At 41.5% G+C, this 17,083-nt stretch overlaps 1 protein-coding gene across 1 annotated transcript; it reads left to right on the top strand.

Moving 5' to 3' along the window:
* Window positions 1-5,676: 5,676 nt before the first annotated feature.
* LOC311125661 (neutrophil cytosol factor 2-like) lies at window positions 5,677-15,773 on the top strand. The gene is made up of 14 exons (XM_084199694.1): window positions 5,677-5,727; window positions 6,356-6,533; window positions 6,648-6,730; window positions 7,122-7,230; window positions 10,754-10,879; window positions 11,080-11,187; window positions 11,498-11,557; window positions 11,732-11,769; window positions 12,079-12,217; window positions 12,830-12,901; window positions 13,368-13,455; window positions 13,776-13,888; window positions 15,252-15,375; window positions 15,539-15,773. Exons 2-14 carry the CDS (start codon window positions 6,360-6,362, stop codon window positions 15,679-15,681), a joined length of 1,377 nt encoding a protein of 458 aa, XP_084055820.1. The 5' UTR covers window positions 5,677-5,727; window positions 6,356-6,359; the 3' UTR covers window positions 15,682-15,773.
* Window positions 15,774-17,083: the final 1,310 nt, after the last annotated feature.

The raw sequence follows: 17,083 nt of genomic DNA on the forward strand, positions 1-17,083 counted from the left end.
TAGAGCCTAAGAAGAAACCGCTTTGTAAGTGCAGGTGTTGGAGCAGACATGGGTGCTGCATGCGGAGCTGCTATGGGAATAGTTGGAGGACCAGCTGGTGCGGCAGTAGGAGCTCTGAATGCGTCACGCATGAGCGAAGCTGTGAAAAATAAATGCTTGATGATACATTTAATCTGCTGCGCTATCTATCATCTTGTCTGCTACAGTTAATACTGTAATAATGGGTATCATCCAAGTATAAAGACATTGCATTCAGATTATATTATGGCATATTCCATGCATCTTCAACGTGGGGATTATGGCTATTGAATTTATTCAAGGGATGTGGGCTAATACATTATTATAAAAAATATATATATATGCCATAGGCATTTCTAAGCTTTTAGATAGCTACGGGGTTGATTGTTCTGTTTACATTGTCTGTTGTTCAGTAAAGCTTCATGAGATCAATGCAGATTCTGTTCTATGTTCATTATGTCAACACACAACCTCTTTTCAAAGTCTTTTGTTGCTCATTGTTATTTCAGTGGGCCTATCGTGAGTGGGCCTATCATGAGTGGGCCTATCGTGAGTGGGCCTATCATGAGTGGGCCTATCATGAGTGGGCCTATCATGAGTGGGCCTATAATGCAACAGGAGCCATGATTAGAGGAAAAGTTGCAGAGGTTTTTCACTTCTGGTGACAGTTTTCTGGTTGCAGTTCTCCATGGTATCCACTAGATGGAAACAAACTATGTGATAGAGGTCTACTTTTTGCTGTACACTGTGGGGTACAGTGTCATCCAGTGGAGGCTGGTGGGAAGAGCTATAGGAGGACAGGCTCAATGTAATGGCTGGAATGGAATAAATGGAACGGTATCAAACATATGGAAACCACATTTGACTTCGTTCCATATATTCCATTCCAGCCATTACAATGAGCCCGTCCTCCTATAGCTCTTCCCACCAGCCTCCTTTAGTGTCATCATAGCGCCTCTGGGTTAGAGGGGAAAGACTAAGGGAACTTTTCTGACCAGCATCCCATTGACAGCCCGACTAGCCAAAATATATAACTGACCCTTACCTTAACCTTAATCTAATCTTAACCAATTTGAAAATGAAATTTCAGAGAGCTGTCATCGTACTTCTATCCAGATGATGATTTCACACAGGTTCTTAATAAAAAATTTACAAACTTGAAGCAATATACAATGAAAACTGAGATGTGATGTCATATACTTCTTGTATGTGGCATGTAGTGTAAGCCAACTATCATTCAATTGGAAAGTTGATTGCTCAAAGATAGCAGAAATTGGAGACAGCCAGTTAGATCATCTTTCTTCCTTCTTCCTCCTTATAAACTTCCATTTAAATTCAAAGGGTCAACGTTCACTTTGAAATACCAGAATGTGAATGAATGCCTCCTAGTCATGAAATGTTTCATTGTGAGTTTGTTATAATCAGTGTGTGACTCAGCCATGAAGTTACTCAATCAACCTCAGTGGTAACCATGATCCTTCTAGTGATCTCACCCAATGGGAATCAGCACATCCTTGTTCATTTCATGTGAAAACCATTGTGTACGTGCTATTGTCACTGCCTCCTGGGGTTTCCCAATGGTACTCTATTACATATTTAGTGCACTCTACGGCTCTGGTCAAATGTAATGCGCTATATAGGCAGGGTTGGGTAGTAAAGGATTACATGTACAGTGAGGGAAAAAAGTATTTGATCCCCTGCTGATTTTGTACACTTGCCCACTGACAAAGACATGATCAGTCTATAATTTTAATGGTAGGTTGATTTGAACAGTGAGAGACAGAATAACAACAAAAAAATCCAGAAAAACGCATGTCAAAAATGTTATAAATTGATTTGTATTTTATTGAGGGAAATAAGTATTTGACCCCCTCTCAATCAGAAAGATTTCTGGCTCCCAGGTGTCTTTTATACAGGTAACGAGCTGAGATTAGGAGCACACTCTTAAAGGGAGTGCTCCTAATCTCAGCTTGTTACCTGTATAAAAGACACCTGTCCACAGAAGCAATCAATCTATCAGATTCCAAACTCTCCACCATGGCCAAGACCAAAGAGCTCTTCAAGGATGTTAGGGAAAAGATTGTAGACCTACCCAAGGCTGGAATGGGCTACATGACCATTGCCAAGCAGCTTGGTGAGAAGTTGGTGCGATTATTCGCAAATGGAAGAAACACAAAAGAACTGTCAATCTCCCTCGGCCTGGGGCTCCATGCAAAATCTCACCTCGTGGAGTTGCAATGATCATGAGAATGGTGAGGAATCAGCCCAGAACTACACGGGAGGATCTTGTCAATGATCTCAAGGCAGCTGGGACCATAGTCACCAAGAAAACAATTGGTAACACACTACGCCGTGAAGGACTGAAATCCTGCAGCGCCCGCAAGGTCCCCCTGCTCAAGAAAGCACATATACATGCCCGTCTGAAGTTTGCCAACGAACATCTGAATGATTCAGAGGAGAACTGGGTGAAAGTGTTGTGGTCAGATGAGACCAAAATCGAGCTCTTTGGCATCAACTCAACTCGCCGTGTTTGGAGGAGGAGGAATGCTGCCTATGACCCCAAGAACACCATCCCCACCGTCAAACATGGAGGTGGAAACATTATGCTTTGGGGCTGTTTTCCTGCTAAGGGGACAGGACAACTTCACCGCATCAAAGGGACGATGGATGGGGCCATGTACCGTCAAATCTTGGGTGAGAACCTCCTTCCCTCAGCCAGGGCATTAAAAATGGGTCGTGGATGGGTATTCCAGCATGACAATGACCCAAAACACACGGCCAAGGCAACAAAGGAGTGGCTCAAGAAGAAGCACATTAAGGTCCTGGAGTGGCCCAGCCAGTCTCCAGACCTTAATCCCATAGAAAATCTGTGGAGGTAGCTGAAGGTTCGAGTTGCCAAACATCAGCCTCCAAACCTTAATGACTTGGAGAAGATCTGCAAAGAGGAGTGGGACAAAATCCCTCCTGAGATGTGTGCAAACCTGGTGGCCAACTACAAGAAACGTCTGACCTCTGTGATTGCCAACAAGGGTTTTGCCACCAAGTACTAAGTCAAAATCCAGAAAAGAGCCGTTAAATTCTACAACCACCTAAAAGGAAGCAATTCCCAAACCTTCTATAACAAAGCCATCACCTACAGAGAAATGAACCTGGAGAAGAGCCCCCTAAGCAAGCTGGTCCTAGGGCTCTGTTCACAAACAGACCCCACAGAGCCCCAGGACAGCAACACAATTAGACCCAACCAAATCATGAGAAAACAAAAATATAATTACTTGACACATTGGAAAGATTTTACAAAAAAACTGAGCAAACTAGAATGCTATTTGTCCCTAAACAGAGAGTACACAGTGGCAGAATACCTGACCACTGTGACTGACCCAAAATTAAGGAAATCTTTGATTATGTACAGACTCAGTGAGCATAGCCTTGCTATTGAGTCCCGTGTAGCTCAGTTGGTAGAGCACGGCACTTGCAACACCAGGGTTGTGGGTTTGATTCCCACGGGGGGCCAGTATGAAAGAATGTATGCACTCACTAACTGTAAGTCGCTCTGGATAAGAGCGTCTGCTAAATGACTCAAATGTAAATGTAAATGTCATGTTTTGCAGAGGGGTCAAATACTTATTTGTCTCATTAAAATGCAAATAAATGTATAACATTTTTTACATGCGTTTTTCTGGATTTTTGTTTTGTTATTCTGTCTCTCACTGTTCAAATAAACCTACCATTACAATTATAGACTGATCATGTCTTTGTCAGTGGGAAAACGTACAAAATCAGCAGGGGATCAAATACTTTTTTCCCTCACTGTAACAGGGATTATGTAATACAATTACAAAAATGAAGTAACTGTAATCAACCCGGATCACGTAAAAAATAAATGTTATCGGATTACAGTTACATTCTTAAAAACAGCGGATTACATTATGGATTACTTAATCTAATATCAATATTACAATTTGATTCACTTCAGTGATGCTGCTGTTTAGTGCATAGACCTCCTGACATAGTCCCACCTCAGCAAGACTATTGTCTCTATCTGATGGGCCATCAGAGGCGTGGATGGGCTTTTTATTGTATTCAGTCTGTTTGAGTAGGATAGGCTTTCAGAACATTCACACCAAGGATGTAATCATTAGTCCAAACATTTGCAAACCCAATTAAAACATGAGTTTCTATTGGACAAATTCAAGAAAACATTTTGCAACAGAATTGGCATAATGAATACGACCCTGGCCTACCGGTCAAACCGCAGACAGTCGTCTGGACTACATAGAGCTCTCATAGGCCTACCTGTGCAGGTCCAGCCTGGTCTCATAGACTAGATGTAACATAGTAAATGTAATCCAAGACACACAAATTAGTATGATATATTATGGTTACAGAAGACAGAAGGTTACTTCAGGCAAAAAATGAAGGCATGTAAGAAAAACGTCTAGCAACCCAAAGGTTGCGTGTTCGAATCTCAACTCGGACAACTTCAGCATTTTAGCTAATTAGCAATTTTGCAACTACTTACTTATTTTTAGCTACTTTGCAACTATGTAGCATGTTAGTTAACCCTCCCCACAACAAATTGCAATTTGTAACATATCATACAAATTGTAATTCGTAACATACAGTATCATGCGAAATGGATGATGGACATCCACATATTAATACATAACAAACATAACATATACTAATTGGCATGGGTCAGATTTACATTTACTATGTTACGTCTACCCTTGAGTCCAGGCTGGCAGGTCGGTTCCTCTCAGTCTCCTTTAATCAGTGGCAAAATTAGCGCACAAGCTCCTAAACCCCTAACCTGCGCGCTGTGCATTTGCGTCTCTTCCTTTCGTGTAGAAAAAATACAACTGGTATCGATAGGCTGCAGACTTTCCATATTGGTGCCCGCCACTACTGATACTCATCCAATCGATGGAGAGCTTTAGTGTGCTGCTGACAAACAGCATGTTCCAAGGGATGGGCCAGAGCAAGCTGCTGTACAGAAAATCGAATAGTCTTGCATCCTATCACTCCTCATAATGTGCTGAAAATGAACAAATCTGCGCAGCTATTCTATAATCTGTAACATGGTGTTTGAGTCTACTTTTCAAGGAGACTAGGCCTAATTTTATTATATTGACAATTAAATTCTAAAACAAAATTCTGGAAAGAAAACAAACTATTAAAATAGGTTGAAAGAACTTGTAAAATATTCCGTTCCATCTTTCTTCTTTTGAATATTAGCTGCAAGTTATCCAAAGTAATGGGATTACATAACTCATTTAGAGTAATCCAAAGGATTACGTTACTGATTACTTTATTTGTCATGTAGCTGTAATCAGTACATATTACATTTTTCAAGCGATCCGCCCAACACTGTATGTATAGTACCCATAGGACTCAGGTCAAAAGTAGTGCACTATATAGGGTGTAGGGTGCCATTTGAGACACAGGCCTGGTGCATTACCTTCTTGTTTGCTTTCCTCCCCCATTCCAGGAAATGCAAGCAAGGATGACTTCCTTGTAGAGCAGGGTGTTGACTCACTCACTGCTGATCCCACAGCCTTCCCTTACCTTCACTTCACTGTTGTCATACTGAGTGAGACTCAAGGCGCTCAGCTGGAATACCTTACCACAAACCTTTCACCATAGGATTTACCTGACTCTCAGACATCAAACTTCTCTCCTTTTGCTTATGTTTTAAGTGTGGGAGCACCTGTAAGTAGAGATGTTTATTTTTCAAATCATTAATATTTGTTTGATGTATGAAAGATACTATTATATTATAATTACATTATTAAAGACTTGGATACTCTTTAAGAGTCACTCAGTCTAAATCTCCATGCTGTGTTTGCTGAGTATGAGCACAGAACAGTTTTTTCTTGTTGGTTTAATGATGAAGAGCAACTAAATGTTTTCTTTGTTGTGGTTTCATTCATAAAGTTTCATTCATTCATTCATAAATTAATGAATTCAGAATTCATTCTTAAAGTTTCATTCATTCGTATTTCATAAAATCCACCCCAGTTATTACATTGTAGGACTACTGTATGTGAAATCTTGAAAAGAAAACTTACATTTTCTCATAGTAATCTAGTTATTTTCTTCAGTGCACTCAGACATGACAAGGTAATTGGTTAAAGGGGCTATCTGGGATTTGAAAAGCAACAAATCAGCTATATAAACTACAATGGCTATATATAATGTATTTACAAGTCTAAAATAGTATCTACCAATTCCAGATGGCCTCTTAAAAAGTGCTGTGTGTATACAGTTATTTTGATCCCTACTTGTCGTAACCTTTTTGGGGTACAAAATGTTTTATAAAGAAAAGTTCCTATCACAGGAGGATGTTGTACACAGAGCTGCTGCGGTTGTGGGATGAAGCGGTGAAGGCAGTGGATGCCAGAGACTGGCAGGGAGCCCTGTCTAAACTGAACCAGATCACTGAACCTACCTCCCGTACTCTATTTCTGACTGCCTCTGCTCACCTTGCCCTGGGGCAGCTGGAGGCTGCCATCCAGGTAAGTCTGGAGGACTGCTGTCAAGAGTGATTGATCGATCTCTGAAAGGATTTCTTTGTGTGTGAGTGCGTCTAATATTTATCTGTCGCCCTGTGATGCCGTCACCCTGTGAAGGCTTTAGACCAGACCATAGCCAAGGATGCACGACTTGCAGTTGGCTTTTTCCAAAGAGCTGGAACACTCATAATGGCTAGCAGGTAAAGAGATCACTGTACAACATTTAGGTTCCTCTTCTGTCAACTGATGTTGTTCTCTCTTTTATTAAAGTAAACAACAGGATGTACAGGTCAATGTGTATGTCCCGTGTAGCTCAGTTGGTAGAGCATGGAGTTGTGGGTTCGATTCCCACGGGGGGCCAGTATGAAAATGTATGCACTCATTAACTGTAGGTCGCTCTGGATAAGAGTGTCTGCAAAATGTAAATGTATGTACAGCGTTTAGATGTCAATTAACCTATGAAGGCAAACGGCTGTCTATTCATGCTATAGATTACAAAAGACAGACATCATATCTTCCATCCCACTCTCTTTGTCCGTGTGTCCGTGTGTCCGTGTGTCCGTGTGTCCGTGTGTCCGTGTGTCCGTGTAGGCTGGAGGAGGCTCTGAATGACTGTATCTCAGCTCAGAAACACATGAGAGGGAACACGGTCATTGACTACAAACAGCTGGGGCTACGCTACAAGCTCTACAGCTGGCAGGTACAACAGACTTACACCACAGTGTTATAGATGTAGACTTACACCACGGTGTTATAGATGTAGACTTACACCACAGTGTTATAGATGTAGACTTACACCACGGTGTTATAGATGTAGACTTACACCACGGTGTTATAGATGTAGACTTACACCACGGTGTTATAGATGTAGACTTACACCACGGTGTTATAGATGTAGACTTACACCACAGTGTTATAGATGTAGACTTACACCACGGTGTTATAGATGTAGACTTACACCACTGTGTTATAGATGTAGACTTACACCACAGTGTTATAGATGTAGACTTACACCACGGTGTTATAGATGTAGACTTACACCACTGTGTTATAGATGTAGACTTACACCACGGTGTTATAGATGTAGACTTACACCACGGTGTTATAGATGTAGACTTACACCACGGTGTTATAGATGTAGACTTACACCACGGTGTTGTAGATGTAGACTTACACCACGGTGTTATAGATGTAGACTTACACCACGGTGTTATAGATGTAGACTTACATCACAGTGTTATAGATGTAGACTTACACCACGGTGTTATAGATGTAGACTTACACCACGGTGTTATAGATGTAGACTTACACCACAGTGTTATAGATGTAGACTTACACCACAGTGTTATAGATGTAGATTTACACCACAGTGTTATAGATGTAGACTTACACCACTGTGTTATAGATGTAGACTTACACCACAGTGTTATAGATGTAGACTTACACCATAGTGTTATAGATGTAGACTTACACCACAGTGTTATAGATGTAGACTTACACCATAGTGTTATAGATGTAGACTTACACCACGGTGTTATAGATGTAGACTTACACCACAGTGTTATAGATGTAGACTTACACCACGGTGTTATAGATGTAGACTTACACCACAGTGTTATAGATGTAGACTTACACCATAGTGTTATTGATGTAGACTTACACCACGGTGTTATAGATGTAGACTTACACCACGGTGTTATAGATGTAGACTTACACCACGGTGTTATAGATGTAGACTTACACCACAGTGTTATAGATGTAGACTTACACCACAGTGTTATAGATGTAGACTTACACCATGGTGTTATAGATGTAGACTTACACCACAGTGTTATAGATGTAGACTTACACCATAGTGTTATAGATGTAGACTTACACCACGGTGTTATAGATGTAGACTTACACCACGGTGTTATAGATGTAGACTTACACCACAGTGTTATAGATGTAGACTTACACCACTGTGTTATAGATGTAGACTTACACCACGGTGTTATAGATGTAGACTTACACCACGGTGTTATAGATGTAGACTTACACCACAGTGTTATAGATGTAGACTTACACCACGGTGTTATAGATGTAGACTTACACCACAGTGTTATAGATGTAGACTTACACCACGGTGTTATAGATGTAGACTTACACCACGGTGTTATAGATGTAGACTTACACCACAGTGTTATAGATGTAGACTTACACCACGGTGTTATAGATGTAGACTTACACCACGGTGTTATAGATGTAGACTTACACCACGGTGTTATAGATGTAGACTTACACCACGGTGTTATAGATGTAGACTTACACCACTGTGTTATAGATGTAGACTTACACCACGGTGTTATAGATGTAGACTTACACCACGGTGTTATAGATGTAGACTTACACCACGGTGTTATAGATGTAGACTTACACCACGGTGTTATAGATGTAGACTTACACCACAGTGTTATAGATGTAGACTTACACCACGGTGTTATAGATGTAGACTTACACCACAGTGTTATAGATGTAGACTTACACCACGGTGTTATAGATGTAGACTTACACCACAGTGTTATAGATGTAGACTTACACCACAGTGTTATAGATGTAGACTTACACCACAGTGTTATAGATGTAGACTTACACCACAGTGTTATAGATGTAGACTTACACCACAGTGTTATAGATGTAGACTTACACCACGGTGTTATAGATGTAGACTTACACCATAGTGTTGTAGATGTACTTGTACCTTACAGGTGTTATAGATGAACTTGTACCTTACAGGTGTTATAGATGTACTTGTACCTTACAGGTGTACACCATGTACCAGTAGTGGAGTACAGTACGATCAAACAAGATTCAAAATGTATGTGACAATCCAAATATACGGTCTATAGCCCAGTGCTCCAAATGGTGAAAGATATCTGAATTAAAGATGCACTCCAGCTATTTTTTAAAAACTTTTCCTAAACAATATCCCAAGTATAAATACAGTAATGTTCACACCCTTAAGGGTAAAACAAGTAATTTGAGCAAAATAGTGTTTTTAGACCCAACTGCAATCTTCAAGGAGTTGGTCTGATGGTCAGATGTCGTCGGCCTCCCCCCATGCTTGCGGGAACAATAGAGGAGCAATAGAGGAGAGGCCACCCCCTCTGCTATGTCATGAAATACCTCGACCACCTATTGAGATTAACCTTTTGTTAGATAAATCAGGTGAGAAAGGAGACTGGAGTGCATCTTTAAGGATGCATCACAAATGGCACCATATTCTCTTTAAAGGGCACTCATTTTGGCTATGGGACCTGGTATAACAGAGCTCTGGTCAAAAGAAATGCACTATATAGGGAATAGGGTGCCATTTGGGATGCACTTGAGAAATTAAAGACTGAGAATATCCCCAGGTATTTCAACACTTCCATTGTGCGGGCCAAAAGCCAGATACCCCACCTTTTAGGGACCTTTGACAAAGCCTCATTGAATGAAGGGAAACAAGTTTAGGAGATTTACTTCGTAGTGAAGATAAGACATATTCCACATTTATAGCCCAGGTCATATACACCTGTGGCTGTGTTTGCCTCAAACTGGGCTAACCACTATGTGTCTGTCTGTCTGGACATTACAATTTTTTCCTAAATCTATCAGCTAGAACAAATATGGTTGTTGCATTTGTTTTATTAATCATATTTGTGAGACCTTTATAGATTAAAGTTCAATGACTTCTTTTATTGGCTGTATTTCTGTTCAGAGATGAAAACGCCAATGTTTTCAATTGCAGCAACATTAAGCTAGGCTCTGTCATGGGCAGTTGTTGAGTATTACTTTTCTTTGTGATCATATCTGGCCTTAATATGTGGCCCATATCTGGCCTCTTATAATCTCCACCCGGCACAGCCAGAAAAGGACTGGCCACCCCTCAGAGCCTGGTTCCTCTCTAGGTTTCTTCCTAGGTTCCTGCCTTTCTAGGGAGTTTTTCCTAGCCACCGTGCTTCTACATCTGCAGTGCTTGCTCTTTGGGGTTTTAGGCTGGGTTTCTGTAAAGTACTTTGTGACATCTGCTGATGTAAAAAAGGGCTTTCTAAATAAATGTGATTTGATCTGGAGAGTGTTATTAGTAGACCGTCCCATCGGGCTCTGGTCAAAAGTAGTGCACTACATAGGGAATGGGGTGCACTATATAAGGAATAGGGTGCCATTTGTGACAGACACTATGTTTCTCTGTGGTTGTCCAGGTCTTGTATAACGCAGCAGCTGTCCACTCCAGATTGAACCAGTTGGATAAAGCCAGAGATATCCTACTCTCAGCCTCCCAGGAGAAAGGAGGAGGGAACGTGGAAGTGGCTTTAGACAGTATCTCTGTAAGTACACTACCGGAAAACATTGTTCACTAGAATAACAGACATTGGATTCTCCCCTCTCCACATAGGGCCTGAGTTTTTTTCTTACTGATCAAGTCACATGGTATGAAAAAAACTCCTGTCTTGGCTGCAGTTCTCTCTTTCCTGAATTACCCTCTCTTTCTCTCTCTTTCTCTCTGTGTGTGTGCCTTCACCCCCAGAGGGGAGAGGTGCTGCCTGTCCTCCTGGTGCCAGAGGGAGAGGTGTTCCGGCCCAGGAAACAGGACGTAGAACAGCTGGAACAGAGAGACTTCCTGGGCAAACCAAAGGTAAAGTAGCACCACACCACACTGATGTACACAGGCACAGTAACATAGAGTACATCCCAAATGGCACCCGATTCCTTATATAGTGTACTACTTTTGATCAGGGCCTATTGGGATCTGGTCAAAAGTAGTGCACTATATAGGGAATAGGGTGCCATTTGGGACACATTTATAGTGACTTATCTCTGTGTGTGTGTGTGTGTGTGTGTGTGTGTGTGTGTGTGTGTGTGTGTGTGTGTGTGTGTGTGTGTGTGTGTGTGTGTGTCAATCGAATCAGATTGAATCACAGATTGGTATTTTCCTGTGCTTTCAGGTCATCTCCTCTATGATTCCCAATGATGACTTTGGTGGATTTGAACCTCTCAGGATCCAGGTAAGACCACTGTTAACATAGCATTGGAAGTACACCTTGTATGAGTCCCAAATAACACCCTATTCCCTATATAGTGCACTGCTTTTGACCAGAGTCCTTATGCCATTCTGCCATCTGGGACACAGCCTATGCCCTCTGCCTCTCTCTCTGACTGTGACTCTGTCCTCCGAACAGAAACCTGGATACTACGAGCCCAAGGTGGATAGAGTGGAGTAAGTAATATTATTCACACTGACATTCAATTATGTTCCAAAAACCCTGTAATTATTCTGTCATGGTCATGGACACCAGAAGAAAATAAGCTCAGAACTGATATTTGAATCCAAAAAAAGATGTTCATTGTTAATATGGTGGTATGAGTAACATATTTTTAAGACAAAGGGCTCTGACCGAAACGTTGATAATAAATGTACAGGTGTCAAATTATGTGTGTTTATCTTTCTACAGTGTTGATTGGGAGATAAGCATGCTAGTGTGCATGTTAACCCTTCACTTCTAATGCTGTCTTTGCCTCCCCATAGGGATTCTCGCTACATGCGTCTGCGTACCCCCTACATGTCCAAAGCTCCTGGGCAGCTGACAGTGCCTGGGGGAGCCATGGTGTTTCTCTTCAGTGATGTGGACAGAGATGGACTGGCCACAGTCATACATGATGGACAGGTGAGAGACACCTGTAAAGAGTGGGTTAACTCCCTGCACCTGTAAAGAGTGGGTGAACTCCCTGCACCTGTAAAGAGTGGGTTACTCCCTGCACCTGTAAAGAGTGGGTTAACTCCCTGCACCTGTAAAGAGTGGGTTAACTCCCTACACCTGTAAAGAGTGTGTTAACTCCCTACACCTGTAAAGAGTGGGTTAACTCCCTACACCTGTAAAGAGTGGGTTAACTCCCTGCACCTGTAAAGAGTGTGTTAACTCCCTGCACCTGTAAAGAGTGGGTTAACTCCCTACACCTGTAAATAATGTGTGTTGTCTGGGAGGGTTGAGAATTGAGCAGAAGACACATTTATGTTGTTCGCTGTAATGTATGAACAATAAAGTTGTATTGTACAATAGTAACTGGCTAGGATGTTCTATTATGAATTACAAAGCACATAAGACTAATGCAATACTTCCACATTCCACAAGAGGCGCTGCTGTCCCATAGCTGTCTCCCGTTTCCTAACACAACAACACCTCCTTTTATTGTGGCCTGCCTTCTTTCTGTATGATTGTATATCTATTCAATTTATGATTATCACTCATCTTTCCTTTTGTTTCTCTTTCGTCGTTTAGAAAGGACTTGTCCCCATGACCCTGCTGGACCCAGTGGATGTCAAGAAGTCCAAAGGCAGAAAAATGAATAAAGTAAGGCTTTCTATCTTCATCTTAGAGTTTCTTATTTCATCGCATTTGATGGTTGACTAAGACGATGTAGCTATTTCCATAATGGTGAACAGAATGTGACAATCCTGTTTTAGAGCAGCTTCAAGTTTTGAATCTCAACTGGGTTGTTCTCTCAACGTTCAGTTATAGAGTAATGCTGAACAGAGCTGTATGCTGACTCTCCTCCTCTACCCACAGTGGAAAAAGTGGTGTCAGGAAAAAAAGTTGTAGGTCTATTAATGTGTACCAAAGTCACACCTGCTTAACACTTGTAGATGTGCAGGACAGACAGGGTTGTTGAAAACCCTTGGATTTGAACGAAAAGGGAATGAGGTGTCACAAGAGGAATAGCAATTATGAGCCCAGCCTGTCTGGATGTTTCACTGCTTTAATGGTAGGCACAGAGAGCGGTGTGTTACCTTGACTACTCTGGCTGTGTCCTCCACAGAGTATTCCCAGTGGGATCCCCCTCCCACCGGGCCTCAAGCCGCCCACTCGCCCACAGAGCCAGCTCAGCCACGAAGAACGTCCGCAGGGTAGGCTCACCTTGTTTAACCCCACTGGCAGAGCACAAGACCAATGGGATGGAGCCAGGCCATGCCAGCATCCATCTTAACCTTTAAAGCACCTTTATGTTGTTAATTTAACAATAATAATAATAATTATTATTTATTTAACTATTATAGTATTTTTAATTACACAAAGAATCTCAAAGTGCTTTAAATCATATTGTAACAGTCGTCATTCTGCCAGCCCCATTAACTATTAATGTGTACATTTTACAGTCATGAAAACCTCTTCACTGATTATTGTCTGTGTTCAGCCTTTTTAATCGTGTGCTGTATCTCATCTGCAGAGAGCCCAGATAGAGAGGCATCTCCATCCTTCTATGCCTCTGCCACCCACCTACCAACCACCTCCACCCCGCCACCCAGTTACCCATCCACAGTGGACAGGCCCACTGAGCTGGTGAGTAAAGGGTCTGACTTAATCAGTGTTTTTATCTGAGTGTGTAACTCTTGATCTCTGTCGGAAATAACACATGTAAAGGTCAAATTAATATTATGATAATGCTATTTATTTCTCTGAAGTTATTAGGTTCAAACAATTAGTAAATCTGTCCTCCAGTTGGTTGAAGAAGAATGTGTGTCAGCCACAGGAGGTTGGTAGCACCTTAATTGGGGAGGACAGGCTAGTGGTAATGGCTGGAGCAGAATAGGTGGAATGGTATCAAATACATCAAACACATGGTTTCTATGTGTTTGATGCCATTCCAATCGCTCCGTTCCAGCCATTATTATGAACCGTCCTCCCCTCAGCAGCCTCCACTGGTGTCAGCCTGACTCGAAGAAGGATCATTTGACATAATCCACTAAATACAGTATGTTGTGCTGTACTTCTAGCTGCATGGGTTTACATACTGTACACTATGCAGATAGGGTTGTGGATAACTTCTAATTCATTTTATGACTCATCATTTTCAAGTGTCTGGTGTAATGGAATACTGATGATTTGGCCTGATTAAGTCAATGCAAAGCCCAGGGGAGGGAGAGGTAGTCAGTTGTCAGGTAAAAATATGTTCTGGACTATTTAAGACTAGCTTTTGCGCCTCAGCATGTCAGAGTGACCTGAATGATTTTCATAAGAAGAAATGACCTCTTAGAATACTCTGATGGCCGTGCCAAAACGTATTGGACAGGAGGTTACGTACTTTCTACTTTTACATACAATTCCTGACAGACTGGCTGGCTGGGGAAAAGCGAGAGGTTTCAGTGAGAGTGGTGTAGAGAGTTTTCTCTATTTCCATTGAGTCAACACTGCCAATACCAGTTATACAACTGATGTTAGGAGACCTGAGTGCATCCATTCTTCAGAACATTCCAGTGTATATTATGCAATCATGAAAGTATTTGAAAGATTCCTCCATAGTTAACACAATGGAAAGGCGCCCCGTGTAGCTCTGTTGGTAGAGCATGGCGCTTGCAACGCCAGGGTTATGGGTTCGATTCCCACGGGGGGCCAGTATGAAATTTTTTAAAAATAATAATGTATGCACTCAATAACTGTATGTTGCTCTGGATAAGAGCGTCTACTAAAATGAAAGGACAGATACTTTATTATCTATTCCCTATTAAGTGCACTACTTTATGGGCTACGCTATGTGCTCTGGTCAAAAGTAGTGCACTATAGAGGGAATAGGGTGCCATTTAGGACAAAGACCTTTGGTACAATGTATGTAGCACAGACCCATTTTGAACTGAAATTCCTCAATGGAATGTGTGGCTAATTGCTGAGTGAAAGCTAACCTGTTCCTCTGCTCTCTCTGTGTCAGACTGAGGACCCCCTGGCCAACCGTACCATTCTCTACCAGATGGTGGCACTGTATGACTATGCAGCTGAGGGCCCAGAGGACTTGGAGTTCAGTGAAGGAGACACTATTGACATTCTCAGTGAAGGTAATGGAACAGGAAAAATTATGGAACAGGAAAAATTATGAAGTCTTGTGTGTTTTAAGTGCACAGTCATAACCTTATTTTAAGTGAACAGTAAGTACGTAACCTCCTGTCCTGAATAATGCCCCCCCCCCCCTCCCCTCTCTCCCCCCTTTCTGTCTGCCAGTCAATAAAGAGTGGCTGGAGGGTCACTGTGCTGGAAGCATTGGCATCTTCCCCAGCCTGTTTGCCTACCGGGAAGGAGAGACCCCCTCAACCATCAATCGGATGACCTTGTTGCAATCAAACAAATCACAAGAGCATTTATAAGGAATAGGCTCAACTCTTGCTCACAGCTAACAACTTCACACTTTATTTATCTAATTTGAGTTAAAATGATGATGGCCTTCATCAGAATCAGTACTGAGACTGGAGCATGTCATGTATTGGTGTGTTTCTGTGGTTCTCTGATGGAGGACTACATATTGGGTTTGCTGCATGCCTGTCCAAGCCATTGACATTTTCCATCAACTCAGAGGGAATAGAGTGGGCGTGCTGGGTAGCATTTGACCAACAGGTCAAACTTAAAGTGGTTAAACTTTTCTACTTACTGTCAAATGCTGTGAATGGATGTGGACCACTGTTATGCTGTTATATGGTTGTTAGTTCCTCTATGATCATGTGAACCTGTTAAACTAAAGAACATCTGGTGGTAAGAATGTTGTTGTTCCCTTTTGTTGAAGAAAACCCTATAGGCCTATCAATGAGTCTTTTTTTGTAAAATTATTATTCATGAAATAGGACATTCAATGTAATAATACCGTTCCCTAATTCCATTAAAACTACTTTACTGAAATGCCCACATTAAACAAACGTAATAACATTTATGGACTTCCAGTCTAATTTAACAGGGCTGTGGACTGACTGGTAGAAATATAGAAACCTGAGTCTGTGTGAATGAAGTGTATAAGGGTAGAGGACCTTGTCTCTGTCCCAAATAGCACCCTTTTCCCTATGTAGTGCACTACTTTTGATCAGGGCCTACAGGGCTCTGGTCAAAATTCCCAGCTAACAAGGAACGTAACTGAGACATTTGTAACATTCCCCTTAAGTCTTCCAGAGGTACTGAATGTCATAATCCGTTTGGGACATTATAGGCACATTCATAACGTTTCTAATAAGTATTATAGAGGTTATAAATATCAGGTCGCTATACAGACATCATGGAAACATTAAAAACGTTCCTTGGTAGTCCATGAAAGGTTCTGAATATCATGTTATTTTGGAGATATCCTAGGAACATTTCATAATGTTACATTTAGAGCTATGGTTTGTCTTCATATAACGTTACAATCGGAATGATAGAAATACATTTTTGAACATCGTCTGTAAGTTTCACAATAACGTTATTATGACTTATGTGGGGACTAAAATAACTTTGTGGTCACGTCCTGGAACGTAATTTTGTTAGCTGGGATAGTGCGCTATGTAGGGAGTAGGGTGCCATTTGGCACTCACCCCTTTGTTGGCTGTGCAGTAGAAGTGCTGTGGTCCAGGCTTCAGTTAGTCACCACACAGGAAAATGTCAGGTACTTTTAGCTGTCGTCACAAATTATAGTTATGAAAAAAGAAGGGGCGCAATGAAGCATCAAATAACTCCATTCAGATGGCTTATGAAACCAAGTATTTTCATAATTAGGCTCAGTCTGTTCCCATGTGGAGCATTTACATC

This window comes from Coregonus lavaretus (genome assembly GCF_964263955.1).
Source record: "Coregonus lavaretus genome assembly, contig: HAP1_SCAFFOLD_7821, whole genome shotgun sequence".
NCBI lineage: Eukaryota > Metazoa > Chordata > Actinopteri > Salmoniformes > Salmonidae > Coregonus > Coregonus lavaretus.